Source organism: Balaenoptera acutorostrata, chromosome 8 (assembly GCF_949987535.1).
Source record: "Balaenoptera acutorostrata chromosome 8, mBalAcu1.1, whole genome shotgun sequence".
Classification (NCBI taxonomy): Eukaryota; Metazoa; Chordata; class Mammalia; order Artiodactyla; family Balaenopteridae; genus Balaenoptera; species Balaenoptera acutorostrata.
The window spans coordinates 6,651,597-6,675,804 of record NC_080071.1 but is presented as its reverse complement, the minus strand read 5'-3'; the positions used below and the strand labels follow the sequence as shown (position 1 = coordinate 6,675,804).

General features: G+C 35.0%; 1 protein-coding gene across 2 annotated transcripts in view; it reads right to left on the bottom strand.

Annotated features, from left to right (window-relative positions):
- Positions 1-24,208, bottom strand: part of ARHGAP15 (Rho GTPase activating protein 15) — a 610,484-nt gene that overhangs the window by 280,211 nt on the left and 306,065 nt on the right. For both annotated transcript variants that reach the window (XM_057551505.1, XM_007183022.2), the window contains 2 exons: positions 20,683-20,781; positions 19,285-19,414 (listed from right to left, as the gene is read on the bottom strand). In XM_057551505.1, coding sequence (XP_057407488.1) covers positions 19,285-19,414; positions 20,683-20,781 — 229 coding nt within the window. The remainder of the gene's footprint in view (positions 1-19,284; positions 19,415-20,682; positions 20,782-24,208) is intronic.

Sequence of the window (24,208 nt, the reverse complement as noted above, 5' to 3'; positions counted from 1 at the left end):
TTAATTTTTGTTATTATATATTAATTTCTAAATCAATTTGCCTTGACATTTGTGCTTTTTCCATCTGTCAGTATGGCCCTTAAATTTTATTTTTATATACTGTACATATGCACACATGCATTTATATCTGTATAAAGATCTCTTTATCCTTCAAAACACACGTACAAAAATCATTTAACAATATAATTATTTCTATGTATTTGCAAGTAAAACTTAAAGCAAGGTAAGAGAAAATAAAAACAAAATTGTACAAAGCTTAAAAGATACAGTGTGTGCTTAAGTTACAATCTGGGCTCCAAAACTATTTGTGTTTTCTCCTCTATAAATGAATATAAAATTATTCTTATTATATAGGGTGTTTTAAAGATGAAAAATGAGAAAATACATGCTATGTGATTAGAGCAACACATGGCACATCTGTTTATATTTTTTATTAATATTGATATTAATATGTAAAAATTGACAAAAATTATTTCCCCTGTAACAGGAGAATCCTTTAACTTTTTGGAAATAAAGTTAGCCATATCACTTTATATCTTTGTTTACTTCATATCATTACCTAATGTATTTAATCTTAATACATAAGACAATGGAAAATTCAAAATTATTATTTTATTTATAATTATTCTAAAATTTTCTACTACCTCCAATTAATCTGTCACTCTGTGGTTTATATTTTTACCATTTGTTTTTAAAGTTATTCAAGTTATATAAATTGTTAGGTTTATTTGGTCTAATAGGAGTCCCTAATATGGATAACTGACATTTCAAGGGCACTTACTCTATTCCGGGCAATGTTCTAAGCATTTTCAGGGACTAAGTGATTTAGTCCTCACTGCAAATCTATGAGGAAATGTTACCCAAGTCATACAGATGGTCCTGCCAGGGCCAGGACCTACACCCAAGCCATCTGGGTCTAGCATCAATGCTTTTCGTCACTGCACTGCAACTGGACAACCAGGTGAGCTCCTAGCCTAATCTGTACTTAAAGTAGCACTTGCTTCCTAACAGCTGGGCTCTAGGTCATTTAACACTGTTTCTATTACTGTAAAGTGACAGATTCTCATTCCTAGGGCTAGATAGGAAACAATTCCAGCCTCTAGAAGACTGAGGAGGAACAATGACACTAGGACTCAAGCTTGTAGCATTTTGACTTATCAAATTCTTCCCTTATGAACTCTTGGTGGACCATGGCTCATGGTGCTACTTAACACTCCATAGATAGGAGCTTGTTCTTAATATGGATGCAAAATTTCTGATAAGTTCAGTGTGAGATATAAATGTAAACTTAAGCAAAGTACTTTGCCAAAAGCATATTTAACCAGTCATTATTGTATTCATTTTGTTGAGAAAATCAAAAAAGGTATATTCTAACAATATTTCATGCATAAATTCATCATTAAATCATTTTGATAGAGAATAGTAAATATCTACTTAAAATGTGACCATAAACACTCTTTGTCAATGTAGAATTGAGAGCATCTGGCACCTCTTTCACATCAGTGCTTCAAACAGTGCAAGCAACTTCTCAAATGCGCCTGTGACACGAATGTGTGAACTAAGTACTTGTTTCCACTACTCTAGCTTTTTAGGGTTCTTGTCAACTTTGCTTAGACCTCAAATATCAGTTCTAGCTTTTTAGAGCTTATTTGTCTTCCCTCAGTCCCCAGATACAGATCTCTCTGATCTGAGTTAATCCATTTATATTATGAACATATTATAATACAGGGACATTAAGAATGTCGCTCTATAATTGGAATGTAACAAATACATTGAGAGGAATATTGCTCTGTGTAACTTGTTTTCACTGGTTTTCAGAGTTGATTGGCTGACCTATCTGGTTGGGCCTGGGTCCCTTTCCTTTATTACCATTCTATCTAAAGTCATTTCCTTTCTTTCTATTCAGTGGAAGAAAAGCAGAATTTAAGAGTCAATGAAGAGCTTTACTCCGCTGTTAGAACCGCCAAATGAACAAGCAAATAAACAAATATAGAATGGTTGCTGGTTAGGCTGTTTTCCCAGACAAATAAAGCACATCTCTGGTTGTTTTAAATATCAGATTCTGATTTTATCCCAATATTTTTCCTAAGATATTGAAAGAGTAAAATTATCTGTATATGATTCACCCCTGACTTACAATGACCTTGGCCCAATAGTGAAAGACTAGTGAAAGACTGGGTAGGAAAAAAGAACTCTAATTCCTGACTTTCTTGACAAGCCCTTAAAATAGCAGTTTCTTTAGTATTTGAGCCTGAAGTCTAGGTTATCAATTACTAACAAATAAGAGGCCTCAGGGCCTCTCAATGACAGTGATTACAAAGGAAGGCTTCTGGAACACTCTTTCCACCCAACTTTGAAAGGATCAATTTGTTCCTTTTCTGTTTATTCCCAGTCAAAATGCTGATAAGTAATTTCAGTTAAAGTCCTGCAACTTCACTGCACTTTGTAATTCCATATTATATTGCCAAAGCTTAACCCCCTCAGCATGACCATCCAAGTTATATAATTATACCAGTTAGCTGAGTTTTCTGCTGTCTTCTGAAGTAAGGCAAATGCACTGAAGCACGTGTTCTATCAGATGTGGCAAGAGGTGTCTGTCTCCAGAAACAAAGAAATTGACTCCTATCTTCATTATCTCTTTTATGATTGAATAAATTTGTTTTCACTAAGTAAGCTAATATATCTATGTTAATTCTGAATCAAGACTTTTATAAATGGAAACAAAAGAGGACAATGTCTGACTAAGTTCAGACTGACTACAGTTCAGTCTTCTGTAAGTCATTCCATATGCTATATTTTCCCCCATAAATCCCAAAGAATTTTTGAAAATATGTTAATCTAAGAGACTTCAATCATCTATCTCTAAGGTAACCTTTCCTGAACCAAATTAGGAAGACTCTTCAAAATACTATGGATGAAAATTAAATATGTGTACCAATGTTAGTATTAACATTTATTGAGTTCTTACTTTATGCCAAGCACTGCTACAAACACCACATACATAATCTAATTTATGCTTCCAAACAACATAGGTACTATCGTTATTGACATTTTCAAGATTGTAAAACAGAATATAAGTGAGTTTTACAAGTTTATAGAGATAGTAAGCAGCAGAAACCTCCAGCCTCATTCCCAAACCCAGAATCCTCATGGAACAATGGTTATGGCTCCAGGCTGTGGATTCAGAATGCTTGGTTTTGAATTCTAACTGCCACTTTTCAGCTATGTAACCTTGGGCATACTGACTAACCTTTCAGTGCCTCACTTACCCACTAGGTAAAATGGGGATGATGATAATACCATTGTACCTCATAGGTTTACTGACAGAATTAATGAGAGAGAACATGTGCACTGCTTAAAACGGGGCCTACAGCCTGGTAAGCACTCCCAAACAATAGCTATTTCTATACCATACTTCTGTAGCATGGGGGACATGAAAGCTTCATTCTTACAGTACTGTTCATAAATTTGGCATAGGGATGGTCCTTGAGTGATCATCTAATGATGATCTTCCTACCAAATATTTTTATAATGGGAAATCTTATGTTTATTTAAAATTCTACCATATTGTCCCAATGTTTTCTTGTGACAGTCACTTAGTTATTTATTAAGATAGGAAGAAATGATACAAGATTAGAAATACACAGAACCTCTGTGAGAGGACTAACTGCATCTCTTTTTAGGTTTTCCCTCCTACTCTCTCATGGTCATAGGAGCCCTCTCATTTTAGATTGCTAGGGCATTGAGAAAAACCATCCAAAGGGGTCACAGCTGGGGACTTCTCCTACAAGGGTGCACCTCAGCACACAGAATGTTGCACATGCATCTTTTACAAACTTATCCTTAAACTGTTTATCTGGTACATCGACAGGCAGCTGGTGGAACAAATAGGAAATCCAGGGAAGCACATTCATTTTTAAAGTGTTAATGCGCCCAATCCAAGAGACAGTAATGTGCTTCCATCCGTTAAGATCCCCTTTCATGTTTCGAATTGGAGGGCCATCATTTAAATGAAATGTGTTATCCAACCTGGAAGGTATTCCACATCCTAAATATTTAATTGATTTCTCCATCAGGGGAAGATGAGCCTATACAATAAGCAGATCCTATCTATATCTAAGTGTCTGATTAATAGTGTCTCTAATTTAGGGTAATTCAGGAGTTTACAACTTATAAAATGGCTATTTATTCCACATTCCTCCCAAAGTACCAAGAGAATTGTGTCTGGATTAATTGCAAACAGCAGACAATCCTCTGTGTATAATGAAAACTCAGCGTCAGCATCATCCAGCCATGCACCTATAATTTGAGATCTCATCTGAATATTTTTCACAAGGGGCTTCACATCCAAAGTAAATTGAAGTGGCAAAGGAGCAAAGTTCTAATTGTTGCATCTCCCTATTAAAAAAGTTTAACAACTCTAGCTCATTCCTGCAGATTTTTACTTAGTTGGGTCTTAGCTAACTGAGTGAGGAAGATAAATCAAGCTACTTGCAGATTTTCCTAATGGTGCAAAGTTTGGCACCCTGAGGACTATGGAAATGTCTATTACTACACTTGTAAAGGAGAGAAGTGGAACAAGACTGTGGGTGGCTGGATCCATATGAGTGATTTATTACCCCTGAATCCACTTAGTCATTTCCGGATAAACACTTAAGTGCCAAAGGTTATGGTCATTTTCAGTTTAAGAAAAGAACAGGGTACATCTTAACATACAAAACAGATATATTATTTGGAGAAATTGTCATTTTTTTTTCTGAGTTTACTAGCAAATTGGAAAATTTGAGTTTATACGTTTAAATGTATCCTTGAACTTTACCTAAATATGTTTAATTCTGATTTTATGAGGTCCTCTCAATTCCACTTGTGTTTAGAAAAAAAGGTGTGTTCTGTTAAATTTTATTTTGGGATCTGATGCCTGAAACAAAAGAAATTAAAAATTTAGTGGCATGTCAGGACTATAATTTGTTGATGTTAAATTTACCTTTTCTGTGGCAGTTTTTCTCTGTATTCTGGAAGAGCTACTTTGTAAATAGCTTAATTTTTGTTTAAATACAAATTAGAATCAATTTTCTGGGGAAAAATAATCAGTATAGCTCCTGTTCTCCACAACAAAGAAAATACATTTGTAGACATATTCTGGAAATTTAAATCCCTCAATGCTCTTTTGAGCAAGTCCGAGGAGATTTGAAGACTGACATTTTGTACTTTGCTATTCCCACGAGGCATATGTATGATCATCTTTACTGAGGTTTGTTCCAATCCCTGCTGAATTAATATGCATTTTCGTTAACTAATCTTGAAACAACAGGGATAAAGTTTATCCAGGTCTTTTATACCTCAGAGAACAAAACAAATACTACAAATCTTTAGAGAGAAAGGATATACAAAGGGCTTGAGGTGAATATTTCAAAGCAAATACTCTTTAAATGATGTGCAAATTATTTCAGCTCTTGAGCATGATTTATGAAAGGGGATTAGCCCACTGAAATAAGAACCAAGTTTAAACTGTTGGGTTTCAAAGTCAAAGATGAGAAGTGGTTACAAGAAAAGGAAGGAGAAAGGCGATAATAATTTAGAGGAGGGATTTGTTTTAGTGTTTCCTCTAAACTGACTCACCTTAAATTAAGTGTCACCAATTGTTGTACTTAACTGCAGTAGAAAATATTGCGTTTCTCCTCTAATTTTCTCTAAAGTTAAGATTGTAATAATTAAGAAACGATACTGGAATATTTCAGCAAAAAGGTCTCTACTTGCCATGTAAAAAATATAATCACAAACTGTGTTAAACAAAACTATTCAAGCTGAAAAGGATAACTTCTGAGAGTCTTGAGTGAGAGAACATTTTTTTCAATTCACAAGTCACATCTATAATAACACAACATAATACATTCTAATATTCCAATATGCTCTTCAAGTAATAGTTAAAAGCTTCTTCTAAGACTTATGAAAATGATTGCTTTTATGTAATTGTTAAGAGTATTAAGTGAGCTCACTTCTTATGATTCTGTAATGACCCGCTATTGCTATTCTGGAAGGTAAAGGAAATTTTAATGATTCCACTTGCATGTGATTAATATCTAATGCTTCTTAACTAAAATTCAGGATTTTTTTCAATAAAAATGAGTTAAGCAAAAATTGTATGGGTTCTCAGTCAAACCCTTCGGTGAAATCAGTTATGCCCAATTTAAAAATAAGGCATGGAACCTCAATAACAAACCTAGGTACTGACAAGGAAAAATAAAGAAGATTAATTATTCTTACGTAAGCCGTCCTGGAGTAATAAAACTAAGTGAAGTGTATCCAGGCACTACTAAAATTTTGAGGATACTCTTTCAATCTGTCTCATTACTATCCAACAAGTTTTTAAAAGACTGGGCATTTAGGGGTAAATCTGTGAGAAAGATTCTTACTTAGAAAAGATTACCATTTGCCCAGCTCAGTTTGCATTTCCTAGAATAAATAAAGGTGGATCTGAGAAAATGATGCTTTATTTCCGAGATAGTTATTATTACCTCTTCCTGGTGAATGAAGTTTCATACTACTAGAAGGAGCAATCAGACTTTATTTGGAATCTATCCTTTACTTTTTGATCATTAAATTGTGAGCCTACTTATTTTTTTAGCAATTTTTCTAAACTGCTTCACTAACGTGCAAGCTGGTAGGCCTTGATTGTTTTGGCAGGCACAACAGATAAACTTACTCTATGAGTAAAACAGCTATGTTGTGGCTCATTCAGAATTATGACATATAACCTGAAAGGCCAATGAGAAATGAATTCAGGTACCCAAGAACAACATTAAAATAAAAGACATTTAAGCCATAAAATACTATAATTCTTGCATTTGGAGAAGAAAAATAACAAAAAGAAGGCTAAGTATGAGATTGTGTGTTCCCATAAGAGTCAAATGGAAAATAAGAGGTAAATAGCCTTTCAGATGGACTTTGCACATGAGCACATCCAGGGAATTCGTGAATCACTTCCAAGGAATTGTTTGGAGCTTTGGTTTCTTGGCTGTTTGTCTTGGTGAGGGTAGTTTATTCTTGGCTAAATTTTCATTATTGTTGTTGTTGTTTGGCTAGAGCTGTTGACTTTTTGACATGGATAATTCAGAGTTCATGACTTGGGTGTCTGCACAGGCAAAAGCTGCAAGGAAAGTCTAAGTCGGTTCTGTCTCAGTTAGTCTGCAATTAGGGGTTGAAAGGGGTTGGTGAGATGAAATAAGTACTCACCATCCAAAATCAGTGCCATGGCATGGCCAACATGATAATAACCACGTGTAGGGTTATTTTACATAAAGGCAGACCAGATAGCTCTTCTACATAAGTAGGTCTTGTCAAAGTTTCAGAGGCCACTCTTTGGCTCAAGACTTCCAAAAACGTACTTAGAGAAATTATTTTTGTCATATGGGAGCGTCCTTCTCAAACTTTAATATGCATATAAATCACCTGTTAAAACAGAGATTCCGTTTAGTAGGGTTGGGATGGGGTTCCGGATTCTGTATTTACTGATAAGCTCCCAAGTGATATTGTTGCTGCTGACCCACAGACCATACTTTAAGTACAAGAATCTAGCAAGATCCTAAAAGAATAACATAGGATGCCAGTTCTATTGAACTCCTAGGCATCCTGATGTTTCTTTTATCCTAACCACAGAAGCAATGGGTATTTGGGAACTGCCAAGAATTTTTCCAATACATATTAAGAAAACCTGTCAATATCCCCTCAGAAATCTCTGGAATTTTCCCCCTTCTCCACCCTAATTACCTAGTTTCAGCCTGTATTACGTTACTTGGTCCACTGTAATAGTTTCCTGATGTATCTCCTTATCTCTGATTTTTCACTTTTTTTGTGCTACCTGTCTCTTTGTCATTCTCCACATTTCTGCCAAAATTATCACTCTGAATATCAGATCTGTAAATGTCTCCTGCCTGCCTGCATAAAAGTCTGTCACTAGGCACTCATTACTTATAGTATAAATCAAATTTTCTTAGCATTCTGTGCAAGACTCTTTGCCAATGTTTCCTGCTCATTTCCAATCTGATCTCCAGTTGTTGCCCTAATGTTTTGTGTATTATGGGCTCGCCAGTCTAGGGTGTTCTCCAAACATGTTATGCCCTAATAGTTCTTTCTTTCCTATCTTAATACGTACCGATTTTCTTCTCTGCCATTCCTGTCTTCTCAACCTGAAAAACTACCAGCATTTCATAGCAGTATTAAACTCCAGGTAACTTATATTTTCCTTTGTTGCCTTCCTTTCCCTGGTTCTCTCCACACCCCCATCTCCTACCTGTATTTCCAGGGATGACTTCCTAAAAATATTACCTACACTCAAATCTTTGTCTCAGGGACTGTCTCTGGAGGAATCCAAACTAAAACACCCATCAAGAGGTCAGTGCCTCACATTTCAATCTTTCCCTTCATTTCTCATACATAAAATTCAAAATTGTTTTCTTTTTTTCAACTCACTCACTCTGTCATTTATTTACTCACTCAGTCAGACATTTAATATTGAACACCAATATATTTCAGACTCTGCCCTTAGGTAGCGGGGATGAGGAGAAGTAATCATCAGAAGGTCATGATTTATACCCTCAGGCACTTGCAGTCTAATGGAACAGGGAGATCCTGGCTTCAGCGGATGACAGAAACCTTGGTCAGCTAGGGTTGCCCCTCCCACATATCAACCCCCTTCATTCAGATAGAGTGGGCCTAGGAGGCATCCTGGAATGCTTACCAGTCTGTCAATAGAGTGTGCTTTGGTGAGACCAGATCTTAAGCATCTTTCACTTTACTCTTTATAAGTGGCTCTGTATTCATGTGGGTTTGATAGTTTTACTTTAGTCAAAAAAAGCTATCTCTTTATCACCAGATGTGTTATGACATTTGGCTTGGTTCTAATATACATATATATATGTATACACACACATATATAACACATTAAAATTAAACAATATCTTTCCTTGTTTTTAAGTGAAACTTTAAGTGATAACTTTCTGTCAAAATTCTACCATTGCATCATTTTGCTCTTTTATGCAAGAATGAAAAGGCAACTGACACTTCATGACATTTAATCTCTAGAGATTGCCATAACATCAGGCTCACACTCAGGAATGGAAAACCAAGGGTTTATTCCCCGTAACACTCGGAATCCCTTAATAAAACAGAGATAAAAGTGTACATAATGCTATGAGTCAATAGAATAATGAAGATATTAAAAAATTAAGCCTTTGATAAATTATGCATTTGTTTGATCTGATTTTGCCAACTGTTCAAATCAGTGGCAAAGTGCATTCCTGCTATATTTCTAAAGAGAAAATTTGATGAACTTATAGTAGACAAATGTCAGATTATTTTACTCAGAGTACACCCATTTAGAAATCATTATCTAATATTTATACTGTAATATAAATCTACATAGTTCTTGGATATATTTTAGATCTAGTATATACATTATCCTTAGATCTAATATATTATTATCTCCTTAGATCATATAATATTGTATATATGCTTTATATTTACATAAAAATTATCCACTGTATTTATCTGAAAAGTCAGTTTCTGGAAACTTAAGAAACTTGTCCAAATCTTATAGTTAGCTTATCTTGGAGGTAAGAATTGTACTTAAAATACCCAATTCTTAGACACAAATTTCTGACACAATCCCATACAACCTTTTGAAGAAGGTGCATACAACACTTTTCTAACTTTTGTGTGGATTTTTATAAAATTACTGGATTTTTATAAATATGCTGACCTTAAAGAAAAGTATTCTCGGAGTCTTCTAAAAATTATCAAAACTACTCTTTTTTGTACATTATAGAGTGTCTTCTTTTTTCTTGCCTCCAATACAGCCTTGAAAATTCTAAGTCAGAGCCCACAGAACGGCATCAAGGATAATTATGAACCAGAGTGATTCTCTCAAATAAAATAGAAGGTTATTGTAAATAGTGCCAACCTAGATGTCCATCAACAGATGAATGGATGAAGAAGATGTGGCACATATATACAATGGAATATTACTCAGCCATAAAAAGAAACGAAATTGAGTTATTAGTAGTGAGGTGGATGGATCTAGAGTCTTGCCACACAGAGTGAAGTAAGTCAGAAAGAGAAAAACAAATACCGTATGCTAACACATATATATGGAATCTAAAAAAAAAAAATGTACTGATGAACCTAGTTGCAGGGCAGGAATAAAGATGTAGACATAGAGAATGGACTTGATGACATGGGGTGGGAGGGCGAAGCTGGGGAGAAGTGCGAGTAGCATCGACATATATACACTACCGAATGTAAAACAGATAGCTAGTGGGAAGCTGCAGCATAGCACAGGGAGATCAGCTCGGTGCTTTGTGACCACCTAGAGGGGTGGGATAGGGAGGATGAGAGGCAGGCTCAAGAGGGAGGGGATATGGGGACATATGCATGCATATGGCTGATTAGCTTTGTTGTGCAACAGAATCTAACACGGTATTGTGAAGCAATTATACTCCAATAAAGATCTATTTAAAAAAAATACAAGGCTAGAATGCATGATAGAAAGATATTGAGAGGACAGTAAGTTTAAGCAAAGGGATTAGGATTTTCTCTTTTCTCTCCCCCAAATCTTAGTCGCTTTTATCCTCACTGAATGATAAAACACTTACTTATACATGATTTTGCTAGGTACAGTACATGAGACCTGCAAAAATATACCATTGCTTTGAGATTTACAGTTCTAAGAGAATACTAAGAGAGACATACAAATAGTGACCTTAAAATACCAAACCAGTACAAGTAGTCAGGATGAAGAAATAATCCATTATTGTTCCTAAAAATGTTTCAGCAATTTTATCTTCATTTTTAGCACAGAATGAGAAGTACATTGATAATGGCCATTTGAATATCCTCATCCATTCATTCACTAATTTAACACTGCACATTTTTGAGTACTCTCAAATATCATCAAGCCACTCTGCTAGTTGCAGATAAAGGTAAACTAGAGTTCTCTTTAGAGTCTGGCAGTCTAGTGGACAGACAAACAGACATGGATAATTAACTTGTTGTAACACACTTTGGCTATTGCAATGGTAGAGATATGCACTGAGTACTAAGGATCTCCTAACTCACCACAGAGGTTTGGGAAAGCTTTTTGGAGGAGGTGTGGCTTGAGCTGAGTCAAACAGGATGTTAATTTAGCAAAGAGAAGACACTGATTTAAATATAAACATCAGCACAGAGTAGCGTGCATCAGGCATTATAACTGTCATTTTCCTGGAACATAAATCATGGGTCAGAGAGAGGTGGGAAAAAACTGGAGAAGGGGACTCAGTGATAGCTTTCTATTGAGGAACTTGGACTTGAGCCATTCCAATGCACTAATTTGATTAGAAATTGTTCTTAACCTTTGACTTCAGCTTGGAGGTCACCACCTCTGACGGCACTATCCCAGTCCTACATTTTGTATTCAGCCATTGCATCTCCTATTTTATCTCTATTTTTTTAGGCCAATTGATTTTGTATAAAAAAGGGTATATTTACATTACTGAAATTGGGTAGCAGGAGTATTTAGGTTCTATTTAAATAATCAGAGAAAGATGAATTGGCAGACTGATTTACCATTCTCCAGGCATTCGTAAGCCATTTCTTGAAGGAAGCTAAGAGTCCTAATGTTATAGATCACATTTTATTGCATTTCGATGCAAAGAGCTGGTATTTTTGGATACAACTCATACTTCGGGAGGAAAGCAATACCTGATTTTCCTTACATGGATGTGGGCTTTACTATGAGTAATGAGAAATAAACTTATTTTCCAAGAAAATCTCATCGATTATACATGTTTACAGTTAAATGTTTTCCCTAAGCATACTTTTGGGCCTATTTGGGACACCCAAATAAATGCATTAAAAATCAAATTATTTTTTTTTAGGATTTTGAAGAAAAGTAGCATTATTCCTACACTCCAGAAACAAAAAGGAGTATACCAAATAAATTCTGTATACAGAAAGAGTTGATCATTTGCATTCAAAAGAATGCTTTTTTCTGCACAGGGATTCACTGTAAGAATGCTTTAAATATCATGTTTAGCTAAGATACTTTAAACTTGATATGACACTGGTGAACAAATATCATATACCTAACTTTACAAGAAAATATTAGTATATGCCCATTCTAGGGTCATGGAATAAAGAGAGGAGAAACTTTCAGAGGAGATCAAAGGACATTGTTTTCTATTGTTTACAATCACAGTAGTGTATTAATGCTAAGGAAATATTGCTGGAGAGTTACAGCAAACAGCCCTCTGGATCTGGCCTATTATTGAAAGAAAGATGCCATTTGACCTAATGAAATCAGAAATTGATTAAATGCAGTTCATCTAAGGGGAAATATGGTCAGGGAGTTACTGCCAGGGTCAAGAGGAGATGGGGTGATCTAGTGCTTGAGTGCTGATAGGGTTAGATAGACTTTCAGAGTAGCTGATGCTACAAGATACATGACAATGGACACCGACAGGTCAGAGAGCGAGATCAACCCCTTAGATGGGAAGGAAGAGATTAATCAGGACATCCTTTGCTCAGCTTATAACTAAGTCCTCTTATCCAATGATTCACGGAGAACTGAATGTTTTGAAGAGACTGTAATCTATGGGTCCCAGGAAAGCTGAATTGCTGCTAACTGTCTTGGAAACACATGTCAGAACAATTGCTGTGGTCACACAGTGCCTCGGTGAAGCCCTGGAACCTTTGTGAATAATACTGTTTTGACAAAGTAATTCAGATGTCTGATTATCAAGTGTGCATCTAATCTTTACTGTTTGTTTGTTTGTTTTTCTCATAATGTTTAAATCTTCCAGCTTTGGCAATGTAAATTTTCTTTTAAAACTTTTCATTTTTTTCTTCACCAAACTGGAATATTTTGAAATAAAGAACTCCCTTAACCTGTGGGAAACAATCAAGAAGAGAGCTGACACTCACCATTCCTTAGATACTGTCTGTCTTAACTGTCAGCTACGAACTGGCATTTTCTATTGGCACTTGCCATCTACCTCTACAAGGATTAAATCATGTGTTGCTGCAGCTGCTGACTTTCAACACCCCCTGAAAGGAGTTCAGGTGGAGAGCAAAAATGAGGCACTCTGTGCGCTGGGAAAAACTGGCAGAACACGTCTTCAGATAGTTAGATATTTTCAGGAGCCAATTTTATGAGCCCAATTCTTGTATCTCTTCATATCTGGAAAAGTGCTAAAATCCTTCATGGTGACCTCTGCTCCTTGTGACTAGCAGTAACCTGCACGAGACTAGCAGAAACCTTCTGTAAAAATATGTGCTTGATTGCATGTATTCCCCTTCACCAAAATCACATATATACTGACCTTGCCCCCTGCCTCTGTGGAGCAGTTTCTCAGAGCTCTCTGGGATGCTGTCTCCCGGGCTGCAGTCCTCATTTTGCCCCAAATAAAACTCTCACATTGTGTGGTTTTTTTTAAGTCAACATAACTATAGTAAAACAAATTTATTTTTATTTTCACACTTTAGTTCAATAGTTTATTTTTCTCAGGTGGATATTGAATGAAACTGGTACCAGGGTACCAATATTGATTTTAGTGGGAAAAAAAAGAATCAGATTAATTGACCACCTTATCTGAATCTGGATCTTTCTGACAAAACGTTTACCCATAATATTCTACACAACTATTATGATTTTTTGTGTGTGTGTCCAGGTAAGAGCTTTTCTGTTTCTTCAGAGCTAGATATAATTTCTTTGTGCAATTTTAATATTGTTTTCATTTTCTTGGCAGATGGCTTATTCATCTTACTATTTTCATGCATTGGCAAGATTAGGCTGTTTTATACAAAATTCTTAATAAGAAGAAACTTTAACATATGTATTTATATGACTCTCCAGAACAGGCCTCACAATATGTTTTGAACAATTGCTAATTACATATTTATCCAGGAAACTAGTATGACTTTTCCATTTTGGATAATAATAAACATTTTAATAAATTTTCTTAATTATATAGTTACCAGAAAGGTCACAATAGTCACAAGAAAAAATATATTGGCTTTTGTAGAAAAATAGGAAAACAATGATTTATCAATGTTTTATATTTAAAGAGGTCTTAATGTAACTTATACTCAGAAAATTTGATTTTCTTTTAAAATTTTCAAATTACAATTAGAAAATGTATATATTCTGTTATTGAATTGTGAACATGAGTAATGCCTAATTGTGTGTGTGTGTGTGTGTGTGTGTGTGTGTATGTACTCCAGTTTTTAATTGTGAAACTTTCAAACATACAGAAAACAACAGCATCATGATCACTCCTATAGATACCACCTAGATTCAACAAATGTTAACATTTGGGACAATGCCAGACTAATCTCTCACTACATACATGTCTTACAAAGAACATCTGTCCTTGCTGAGGACTCACTTCCCCACCCATGCTGCAGAAACTTCCTCTCCAGTCCTTCATTCTCTCCTTTTCTGACTATTTCTTCTGGCTTGGAGGCCTCGCATTCCCTCCTTGCCATCACTGGGGATTTTCAGGGTCCAGGAATCTCCTGGCCAAAGCCATTCTGAGAATCCTGATTGCATTGGTGGAGTTGGTGCAAGGGTGGGGGGAGGAGAAAAAGGGAAACCAGATGGAAAGCAATGCTACTGGGAAGGCAGAGCTCCTAGGACAGAGGTGCAACAAACTCAGAATGAACTGTTCCCTAGAAACAACATTCAAAATGATTGCATAAGATTCACGTGTGCCTTTGTGGCTAGTACATGGTTTCCTTACGAAAATGTGTTGAGGTCTAAGCAATCAGTTTACAATTGTATTTTGAGAACTTAGTCTACATACAGTTGTGGATGGCCAGTATTATAATTATTTAGATTAGCACAAAAATTAACTGTCTTCTCTATCACACTTGTTTTCACTTGGCATGACCATTATTACTTTGCAGGCAAATTTTTAAACAAAAACTTCACTAAAGTTTCACAAGCATTTTCATTTTCTGCACTGTATAAATATCTCAATCCAATTTTTCCACTCTTATCTTTATTCCTGTAGCCTTGTACATACATTCTTGTTACATACATCACTAAGGAGCTGTGGAATTAGGAAATCCATATCTAAAATACTTTTAGGATTTCACCCAGAACACATTTGGTTTTTATGATGCTTTCATCAAAAGACAGTTAACAGGAAACCCATTTCCTTTTGGTTCTATTACTTTTGATTTTATTCTTCTAACTTATGTTCATTTTGGGGTGCTTATTTATAATGCTAAGTATCAATTTTGTATAAACTTATTCAAGATTTCCATACATGGATTTTACAGCTTAGCCATTGATCAGCATGAGATATACTACTCCTAAAGCATAATCTAAATACAAAAATAATTTTAAAAAGTTTAAAGTACAGATGTGTGGAGCCAAGAATTTTGGTGGTGTGCTTTCAGATATATCTATTAATGAAAAATAATAAATACACGAATGAGGGAATAAACTAGGGGTATGGCTAAAGCAATGGTGAAATGGCTAGATGCTGAATCCTTTCCATCAACTGGAATTTCTTAATGAACTGCTCTTCTGGGCATAAAAGAATCAAGAGTATTTCTTGGCTCCCTTGTGATAGCTCCTGGTGTGCTACTCCCAAGAATGCCCTGGATGCCATTTTCACCTAGGGAGTCGCCAGGGGAAAGACCAGCTGCTCATATTTAGATTTTTGCAGCCATAACTCCCATACCCAGTTCTGGCTCCTTTCCCCTATTTTCTCTACACTCAGAGAGAGGATGTCAAGTATATATGCCTTGCTCCAGTCTTCTATCAGACACCACCCTTGGCTCGTGCCCTAGTTTGGTGCCATCTGCTTGGGGACATAGAGGGTAATAATAAGAGCTCCTACTTATTGAGTGCCTGCTGTGAGCGAAGTATTTCCATATCTAATTTCGCATTCTCACTTGATCCTGCAAGGACAGTATTAGATCCATTTTTATAGATCTAGAAAGTAAAGCTCAGAAAAGTTGAGAAAGCTCTCCAAGGTTTCTTGGATTTATATTTGAGCTTTTCCTCTTTGCCATCAGTGGAAGACACTTCTCTTTCCTCGGAAAAATATGTTAGCATTTTCTTTGACTGACTCTCCACTTTCCATAACAGCCCTCCCTGGAGAGCTGCTCTCCCACTCTCATCCCATGCTGGTGTCCTAAATTTCCCACAGTGATTTGGCCCTTACATTGAATTTTCTGGCTTCTTGTCTGTTAGACTCAACTGATATCTTAAAATATCTGATTAGTACTTAATAGTGTTGGCAGGTTAGAATCATATTTTAAAAAGGAAAGTATATTTAAGCACTTAACTTTCTGATTCACTCACTGAAAGTACATATTTTTTTTCCCATGTTATACAGAGAAACTGGACAATGAAATGACCACCTGTTAGCTGCTAATGATGTTCACATGCCTTTAAAAAAAGTAATTCTGGCTTTATCTGTCTACAATCTTGGCGACAAAACTCGTGGGAACATCAAGGGCACAGGAAGCCAAAGGCAGCAAACTGACAATAAAGTTTGTTCTTAGACTGCTAATAAGGAAGGGGATACTGTGACTCTCTAACTCCACATAATTATTTAATCTCAAGAGGGTGACATAAAACCGAATGCATGCTTTAAAAACCTAAGTTTGGGTGTTCAAATCTGGGACTGAGATCAGAGGGGTTTCACAGAGCCTATTTCCTACTTGAAAAAGTATTTCAAAAAGCATCAAATATAAAATATGCCAATCACTATTTTAAATGCATAGCTAATTTGATATTGTGTGGGTGGGTCAATAATTATGCCTTTCAAATGAAAATGAATATGTAAGTACCGACTGAACTTCATTCAAAGTATTAGACGGATATTAACTGTATCCTACGTTGCAAAAAATACACTAGTCCTAAAAAAGGCTTACAACTATAAATATCCACCAAAATACAGAAAAGAAGCATTTTCTAAAATTAGGGCTAGCAGTAAAGATTAAATGACCCTTTTAGTTTAACAGTGAAATCAAAGTCCAAAGGCAACATCTGGTTTTAATTCTTTTGCTAATATGTTTTTGGGTCCCTATTTAAGTTTATTGATTTATATGGATCTCATCTTTAATGTAATATTTCCATCCAAGTCCAAGGTTGAAATAAACTAAGTTTACCTTTTATTTGTTCACTTCACTATAGTGTGATGGTTAAAAGCACAGACTCTAATATCGGTTTGCTTGGGTTTGAAACTTGTCTCCATAACTTGTTTTTGTACAAGTTGCTTTAATTTTCTGTACCTCAGTTTCCTCATCTATAAAATAGGGTTAGTAATGGTACCTATGTCATTGGGTTAGTAGGAGGATTAAGTAAATCAACATAAGACAAGCACTTAGAACAATGCCTGAATAGTAAGTATTCAGTATTTGCTAGCTATCATTACTTTTTAACTGCAAAGAAAAAGGTGAACATGAGGTCTTTATACGGTTAAATACATTTGGAAATGAATAGAATGAATCATATGTCTCTTTCCTTGTCTTTAGACAGGATCGAATTTAAGCCCAAAATAGACAAATAATTGTCTTTCCCAGTTAAAAATAAATTCTAAAGAGAAGCGGCTGGTATTCTACCTGTAGGAATTTTTTTCCCCTAGTATGGTCTGAAAACATTTCAAGTGACTATTGCTGAATACAAAATCCATTTACCTCAATGTTTCTCACACACACTTTGATAAACCTTTATTTTCTCCTGAGCTTTAGGCTTCAGAAATGTGCCAAGGTCTCCTCCAAACCAGCAATGATATCTGAGATTCCAGAGCTGCTGCTCATTGCCTCATGCATCCTTTTATATCCACTACAAATGCTTATGTAGTTAACATGAATTATGTACTAAAAGTGGAATTCTAATTCTAAAATCTTATGTCTGATCCCATACGAAGTCAAGAGGGACAATGACCAGGAATTAAAGAGAAATCTTCAAATGAGGTAACTTCAAACTGTACCATCATATGGAAAACTTTTTAAAATGGCATTTTTTTTAATTTTCCACACATAATTTGGAAAGCACCATACAGTCCAAGACATTGACATTGATAATTTTAAGCTCTAACTTAATGCAACTGGCTAACTAAATATGTACCTAACAGTTGCTGAAATTATGGTATGGTTCTTTGAATAATGACAGTTTTGAAAGGGTGCTCCTACTCAAAGTTGTCATGCTGTTTCTAGATTTGGGTTCCTAATAATTTAGATTTGGAAGATATAGTATCACATATAAAGAGTTTCCCTCTTTCTTGTCATGTGGGTGAATGTACATGTATATTTATGTATACATATGTATAATATTCTCTAATGCACACAAATATGTGTATGTACACATATGGTCATCTGGCATATTTACTCATATACATATGTAGATAAGGAGATATTCCATAATCAGCCTTTCTCTACTTACTGAGTTCTCCTTAAGTTCAAAAAGCTAGGATATAACTACACTGATCTTTGGTCAGAGGGAAATTACAGAAAAAATGGTGATTCAGAAGATTCAGTGTAGGTAGACAGATGATGCAAGAAAGGTATTATAATTTACCAGACTTTGGGAAATTGTTTTTCTCTAATTCCAGAGATATCTACTTGTTCTTTCAGGAAGTTGAGACTCATGTCAACTCTGTGAGATATGCACGACACTTTTTCATAACCCCCTTTATTGAGGAATAATCAGGGTGAAAAAGGTTAAGAGATATGCTCAAGGTCACTATATTAAGTGGACAGACTGGTCCTTTTCGTTTCAAATTCATTTCTTTTAGAATATTAGAAATAGATGTGACCTTGGAGGACATCTAATCCACACTCCACATTTCTAAATCTTTCTTGTGGTCTAAAAGTGTAGAAAGTTGCATAGTCTGTTGGTTTATGTTGAGCCAACTATGTTGGTCACTCATATATCTTTTAATGTATGGAAATCAAATAGCCTACCAAGGTTTGGAGACACTTGACATTTCCCACTCTCAAAATCAATCACCAATCTGAACGCCATGGTTATTACTCAGAGATTCAGAGGTTTGCTGTAAGCAGAGACCATGACCTTGGAACAATTATTTTTTCAAAAGGCATTACCAACAATGACGCATGCAAAGCGCCCAGACTGCCCTCCAGTGCATGAATCCCTGGCCAGAAAATGGCTACGAATCTTCCATGAGTAGTATGAGTTTGGCTCAAATCTCATTTCAATGCATTTATATTTCATAAGCACTGCATTTAAACAGAGTTAAAATGAGCAAGTCAAAAAAAAATACTTACTTAAAGATTTCCTGTTCTCTGGTTTCTGTTCTTTTATATCACTATCATAGTGACTTAGTAGTTCAGTACTGGAGGATCTCTGAATTTTAAATAATTCCAGGTTTCTTGAAGGACTACTTGGATCCTTTGGCTGGAAATGACAATTAGATGGGATAATTTTACAAGGAAGAAAAAATGCACTGAATAGTTCTGTGATCTATTTTGCTGTTAGATTAAAGAGAAGTTTGAAATAAGATAATTATTTTGGAATAGGGCCCCTAAGCTAAGCTCAATTTTCAAATTTAATAATGATATATATATACACACACACACACACACACACACACATATATATATATATAACTTACTAAATGCTGTGTATACCCCAAGCACTCCATGCATTAACTCAATCATCACAGTAATCCTATGAAGTAGGTATTATTATTATTATCCTTATTTTCCAGACAAGGAGACTGAAGCCAAAAGAGATAAGTAATTTGCCTAAGGCCACACAGCTAGTAAATGATAGAACCTGGATTCAAACTTTCAAACCCAGAAAGTTTGACTCCAGAGTCCACTCTTAATGATAACAGCAATGTGTGTGTGTGTGTGTGTGTGTGTGTGCATGAACACTCATGTGTGCCTGGATAAGGGAACTATATTGATGATGGGGAAAAGTCAATTTGTTATTTTATTTTTTAAAGTTTTGATCCCAAAGTAATATAACGGAAGTGTGTGATTAAATCACAATAAAATTACACAAAAATGTTGCAGCTTTTGTATACCTTATTAAAAGCTCTCAAGAATATTTTCTTCTCAAGATTTTGCAAATATTAATGTCCTAAAATAAGATGTTTGGTCGAGAAGCAGTATAAAATGAGCAGTTTTAAATAATTTGACTCTTTTAAGAACATACTCTAAATGTGTGGATTTAGGGTAATTTCATGAAGTTCTAGATATGTAATTTTCATGAGAAGAACAATCTAGCTTAGCTGGAAGAACAATGAAAATCAATACAAAGGATTATTGTTTACTGGCATTATAACAGTGAGTATGGGCTTATTAACATTGATATTTATTTTCAAGAATATGTATTATAGATTGCATAAACTGAAAATGTGAAAATTCAGTAGTTATTAAGTTCTTGTGTGCTTTTTACAGCCTTCAGTGAATGAATGTCTGTGTTATCTCAGAAAAAAAATGAATGCACTGTGTTTTTGAAAGAGAGAAATCAAATGACATTTAGTTCCACAAATCCTCTCTACTGAAAATGGTTTTCGTGGACTATTTAAACTTAAAATAACTTACTAACTCTCAGTTCATAGGATCTACTTAAATGCATGTGTGCTTATGCCTAAGCAATAGATTTAAATGACTACATTCTAATTAATAAAGGTAACAGCCAAAACAAATACATACCAATCTGTCAATTGCATTTTTGATAGCGTTGAACCAATCCAATATGATGAAGTCAATATCTGACTGCAGAAGGAACTCATTTCCTGATACTGTTGTGATCTAAAAAAAAAAATAATCGAGAGGTAAGCAAACCATATAAAATAAAATAATCTCTTACATTAAAAAATATATACTTTTTTAAAAAACACACTTTAATACACTCAGATATTTTCTTGTATTCCAGTAATTGTCTTTCTGGGAACGGGGATACTAGGATCATTTTGAACTGGTCTCTATAAACGATTTTTTCATGTCATAACAAATATATTATTGTTTTAATACTAGAACAATTAACTCAGAGTAGGTCTAAAGCTGAATTACTCCAACTCATGGAGAAAGCAAGCCAGGAAGTTCAGAATAATGCAGACAGTATCCACTTAAGTCAGAACCTCAGAAAAATGCACCCGGGTGTGTCAGAATTCATTCTGCACTTTTGGCTCTTTCCTGTTTGTCTCTTTCAAATCTAATAGTATCTCTATATTTGATTTCCTTTTATGGAGGGCACTAAAACAGATTATTTACCAAAGAGACTAATGCAGACTTTTCTAAAAGGTCATTCTAACGAATAACATTTGGCTATTTCTACTTTCCTATCATAAAGATGTATAGGAAAGTAATAAAGGACCAATTTCCCCACAAAGGGAGTACATTAGAATAAAAGTTCATTTACATATTTGAACCTCTCATGGAGAGTACTTATCAAATGAACATTCCTGTTCCAGACTCTTAGGGCTGTTAAGTAGTTGGCAATGTTTAGCATGCTACTATACGTTTTTCATTGCAGGGAATCTTTTACTCCCTGGAATTGTGAGAGAAGAATGTGACCCTATAGAAAACAGAGCAATGCTCTTGATTTCACACATAAAGGACTACTTAGACAAGAATTTGATTAGAGTGGGTGTGGACACGCTCTTCGTATTAGGCTATCAATCTGAACTGTGAAGATTTTCCCTTTGTATTCTTGACTTTTTGTTTCAACAGGAAGATGAACATTTCCCAACTACTGTTACACATCAAGCAAGGTTTCAGAGGTTTAGAGGACTGACATTTCAAAATACTCAGTCAGGAGCAAGTCACCTCTTCTCAGCCTTACTTCCTCTAAATAGGAGGTAAATGCTGATATGTGGCACAAGTTCAGAAAATCACAAATGATGCTACAAAATGTCTCTGTAATTCTATCATTAAAGTGACAATTATTACCCCAAATAGCTCACTCTGAAGGTTTCAGTGATTCTTATGGCAACATTTAATGACAATAATCCTGGAGTTTTAAAGCAATCTTTGATTACACACATACATATATATTCATTTGCATTGATTTTTAGAAGAAACTATTTAGAGATGCAACATTACTCAGTGCTGCAATGCAACCATTCTTGAGTGAGCTGGATTCCAACTTTTTACAATTGTAAGAAAAGGAACTATTCAAAGTACATGCAAATTATGAGAAGTGAAAGATTAGAAAATAAGAGGAATTTAATTATCCACACTAGCATTTGACAGATTACCAGGGCCTATCACTCTTTTTTTAAGTAAAATTGCGTGTAAGATTCAGGATGGCTCAAAATAGCTTCCAAATAGTCCTCTGTTTTATGTATCTAGTAAAAGACAGTTAAGCTGATGTTTCCTTAATTATCTGAACACCCTTACAATGTTCTTTACTTACATAAAGTTCCAAATATTTACTTTATAAAGTGTTGCCACAGAAATAGTAATCTAAAAATATAAGGTCACTTCTAACTAACACAAGAAAACTAGTAATGTCCTTGACCTCTACCTTCATCCTAATCTGAAGGTAAATATTTTGATTAAAAATGTATTATATAACGTTACAATTTGTTAACATACACAAAGAAAAATCAATTAGCCCAAATGCAGTGTACAATCTATTTCTCTGCCATTATAAATAAACCATTACTAAAATTATGAAAAGGAACATTTTCAAAGTACCAGAAACAAACATATTCTGAGGGTTTAGGAAAGAGCCAATATGGTTCAGTTTTCAGTCTAGTAAATTCAAACAGTGATAAAATGTAAGTACTTCAGCAGTGCATTTGCATTTTTGGTGCATGCTACGCAATGCAAAGGGGATCTTTACTGCTAACACAACCAAGAGTAAAATGTACTTTAAAAGTTTCTTTGTCCAAATATATTACTGCATTAATTGTACATAATCAGTGACTTATGAATTCATTTTGAGAAGCTGGATCAGAGAACTATGTGAATGCAATTCATTCAAAACATACTATCAGAAAGATACAGTTTACATCCTTTCCTTGGTCTTCCCACTAATCTTTCAAGTTACTAGGCAGTCTGGAGAAGTCTGCTACTGCTCTCTACAGTTTAAATGCATCCACTTCTTAATTACAGTCAGTAATTGACTTTGTTCTGCTCCATTCCAATCACTCACAGGAAAGCAGTTTCAAAGTCTTTGGCTGGTAAAACACATTTAATTCAGGTTTCTCAATCCACTTTTTTAACCTTACCTCTTTAGGTTTTCTGATAAATGGTTTGCTGAATCATACTTGCACTTTGAACAATCAAATTTTCAACACTCTTAGAAAAAAAGATATCAGTAAATGTTAGCTTTGACTAAACCGTTTGATTGAATATCTCCTGATGACACTATAGAGTGATAGAGAACTGATAACAGACATAAAAGATTTGATATTCAGCCAGGCTAATGTATTCTTTCTGTATCATGCTTTGTCTAAGTGACAGATGCTGGAATAAGGTAGATGAAGGAAGAACTTACAGAAAAGATGGGTTTAGGCAAGAGCTGTTGGTCTCCACTTTGCTTCAAAGCCTACTTTAGACAAATGCCTCTTGAAGTCCCTTATCTCTACTAAGTTGTATTTTGAAGGGATATATCCTGGCACCAAAGCCATCTCAATGAAATTTTCTGGTGTTGTCAAGAACACATATATTTAAATACCTGTCAGGAAATTTGCCTGAAACTTTTTCTCACTAAATAATGACCATCTGAATTCTTGCTGGTAATAAGTATATGCCTAAGAAATTATATAAGCATATCCACTGGGCAACACGCAGAATAGACATATTCCTCAAGACTCCGGTGTTGATTCTGCAATAGTTTCCCTGGGCTAGGGACATAACTTAGTCTGTGTCCTTGTTAGGGCCCCTCTGAAGATGAAAGCAGGTGCATCCCAGCTCCAAACTCCACTGATTAGAGACAAGGAGAGAAGAAATTTGTTTTCTAACCTTTAATTAACAAATGGAGTATAGTTATGCTAATTTAAAGCTGCTTAAAGGACTTTTAATGAGTAGGGTTTATGTTTAAGTATTGCCTTTTTCAATATTGTCAATTAAGTACTGCTCTTGTCAAAATGCATTCTGGCGGTTAGTCTTTCCCCTGTTGGATGTTCATTTAAATGAGAAATTAATATGTAGGATGGTATTTATATTATTAACATTTTCCATACTTTGGTTTACCAGAATAGAAACAAAAAATTTTCAGAACATCACT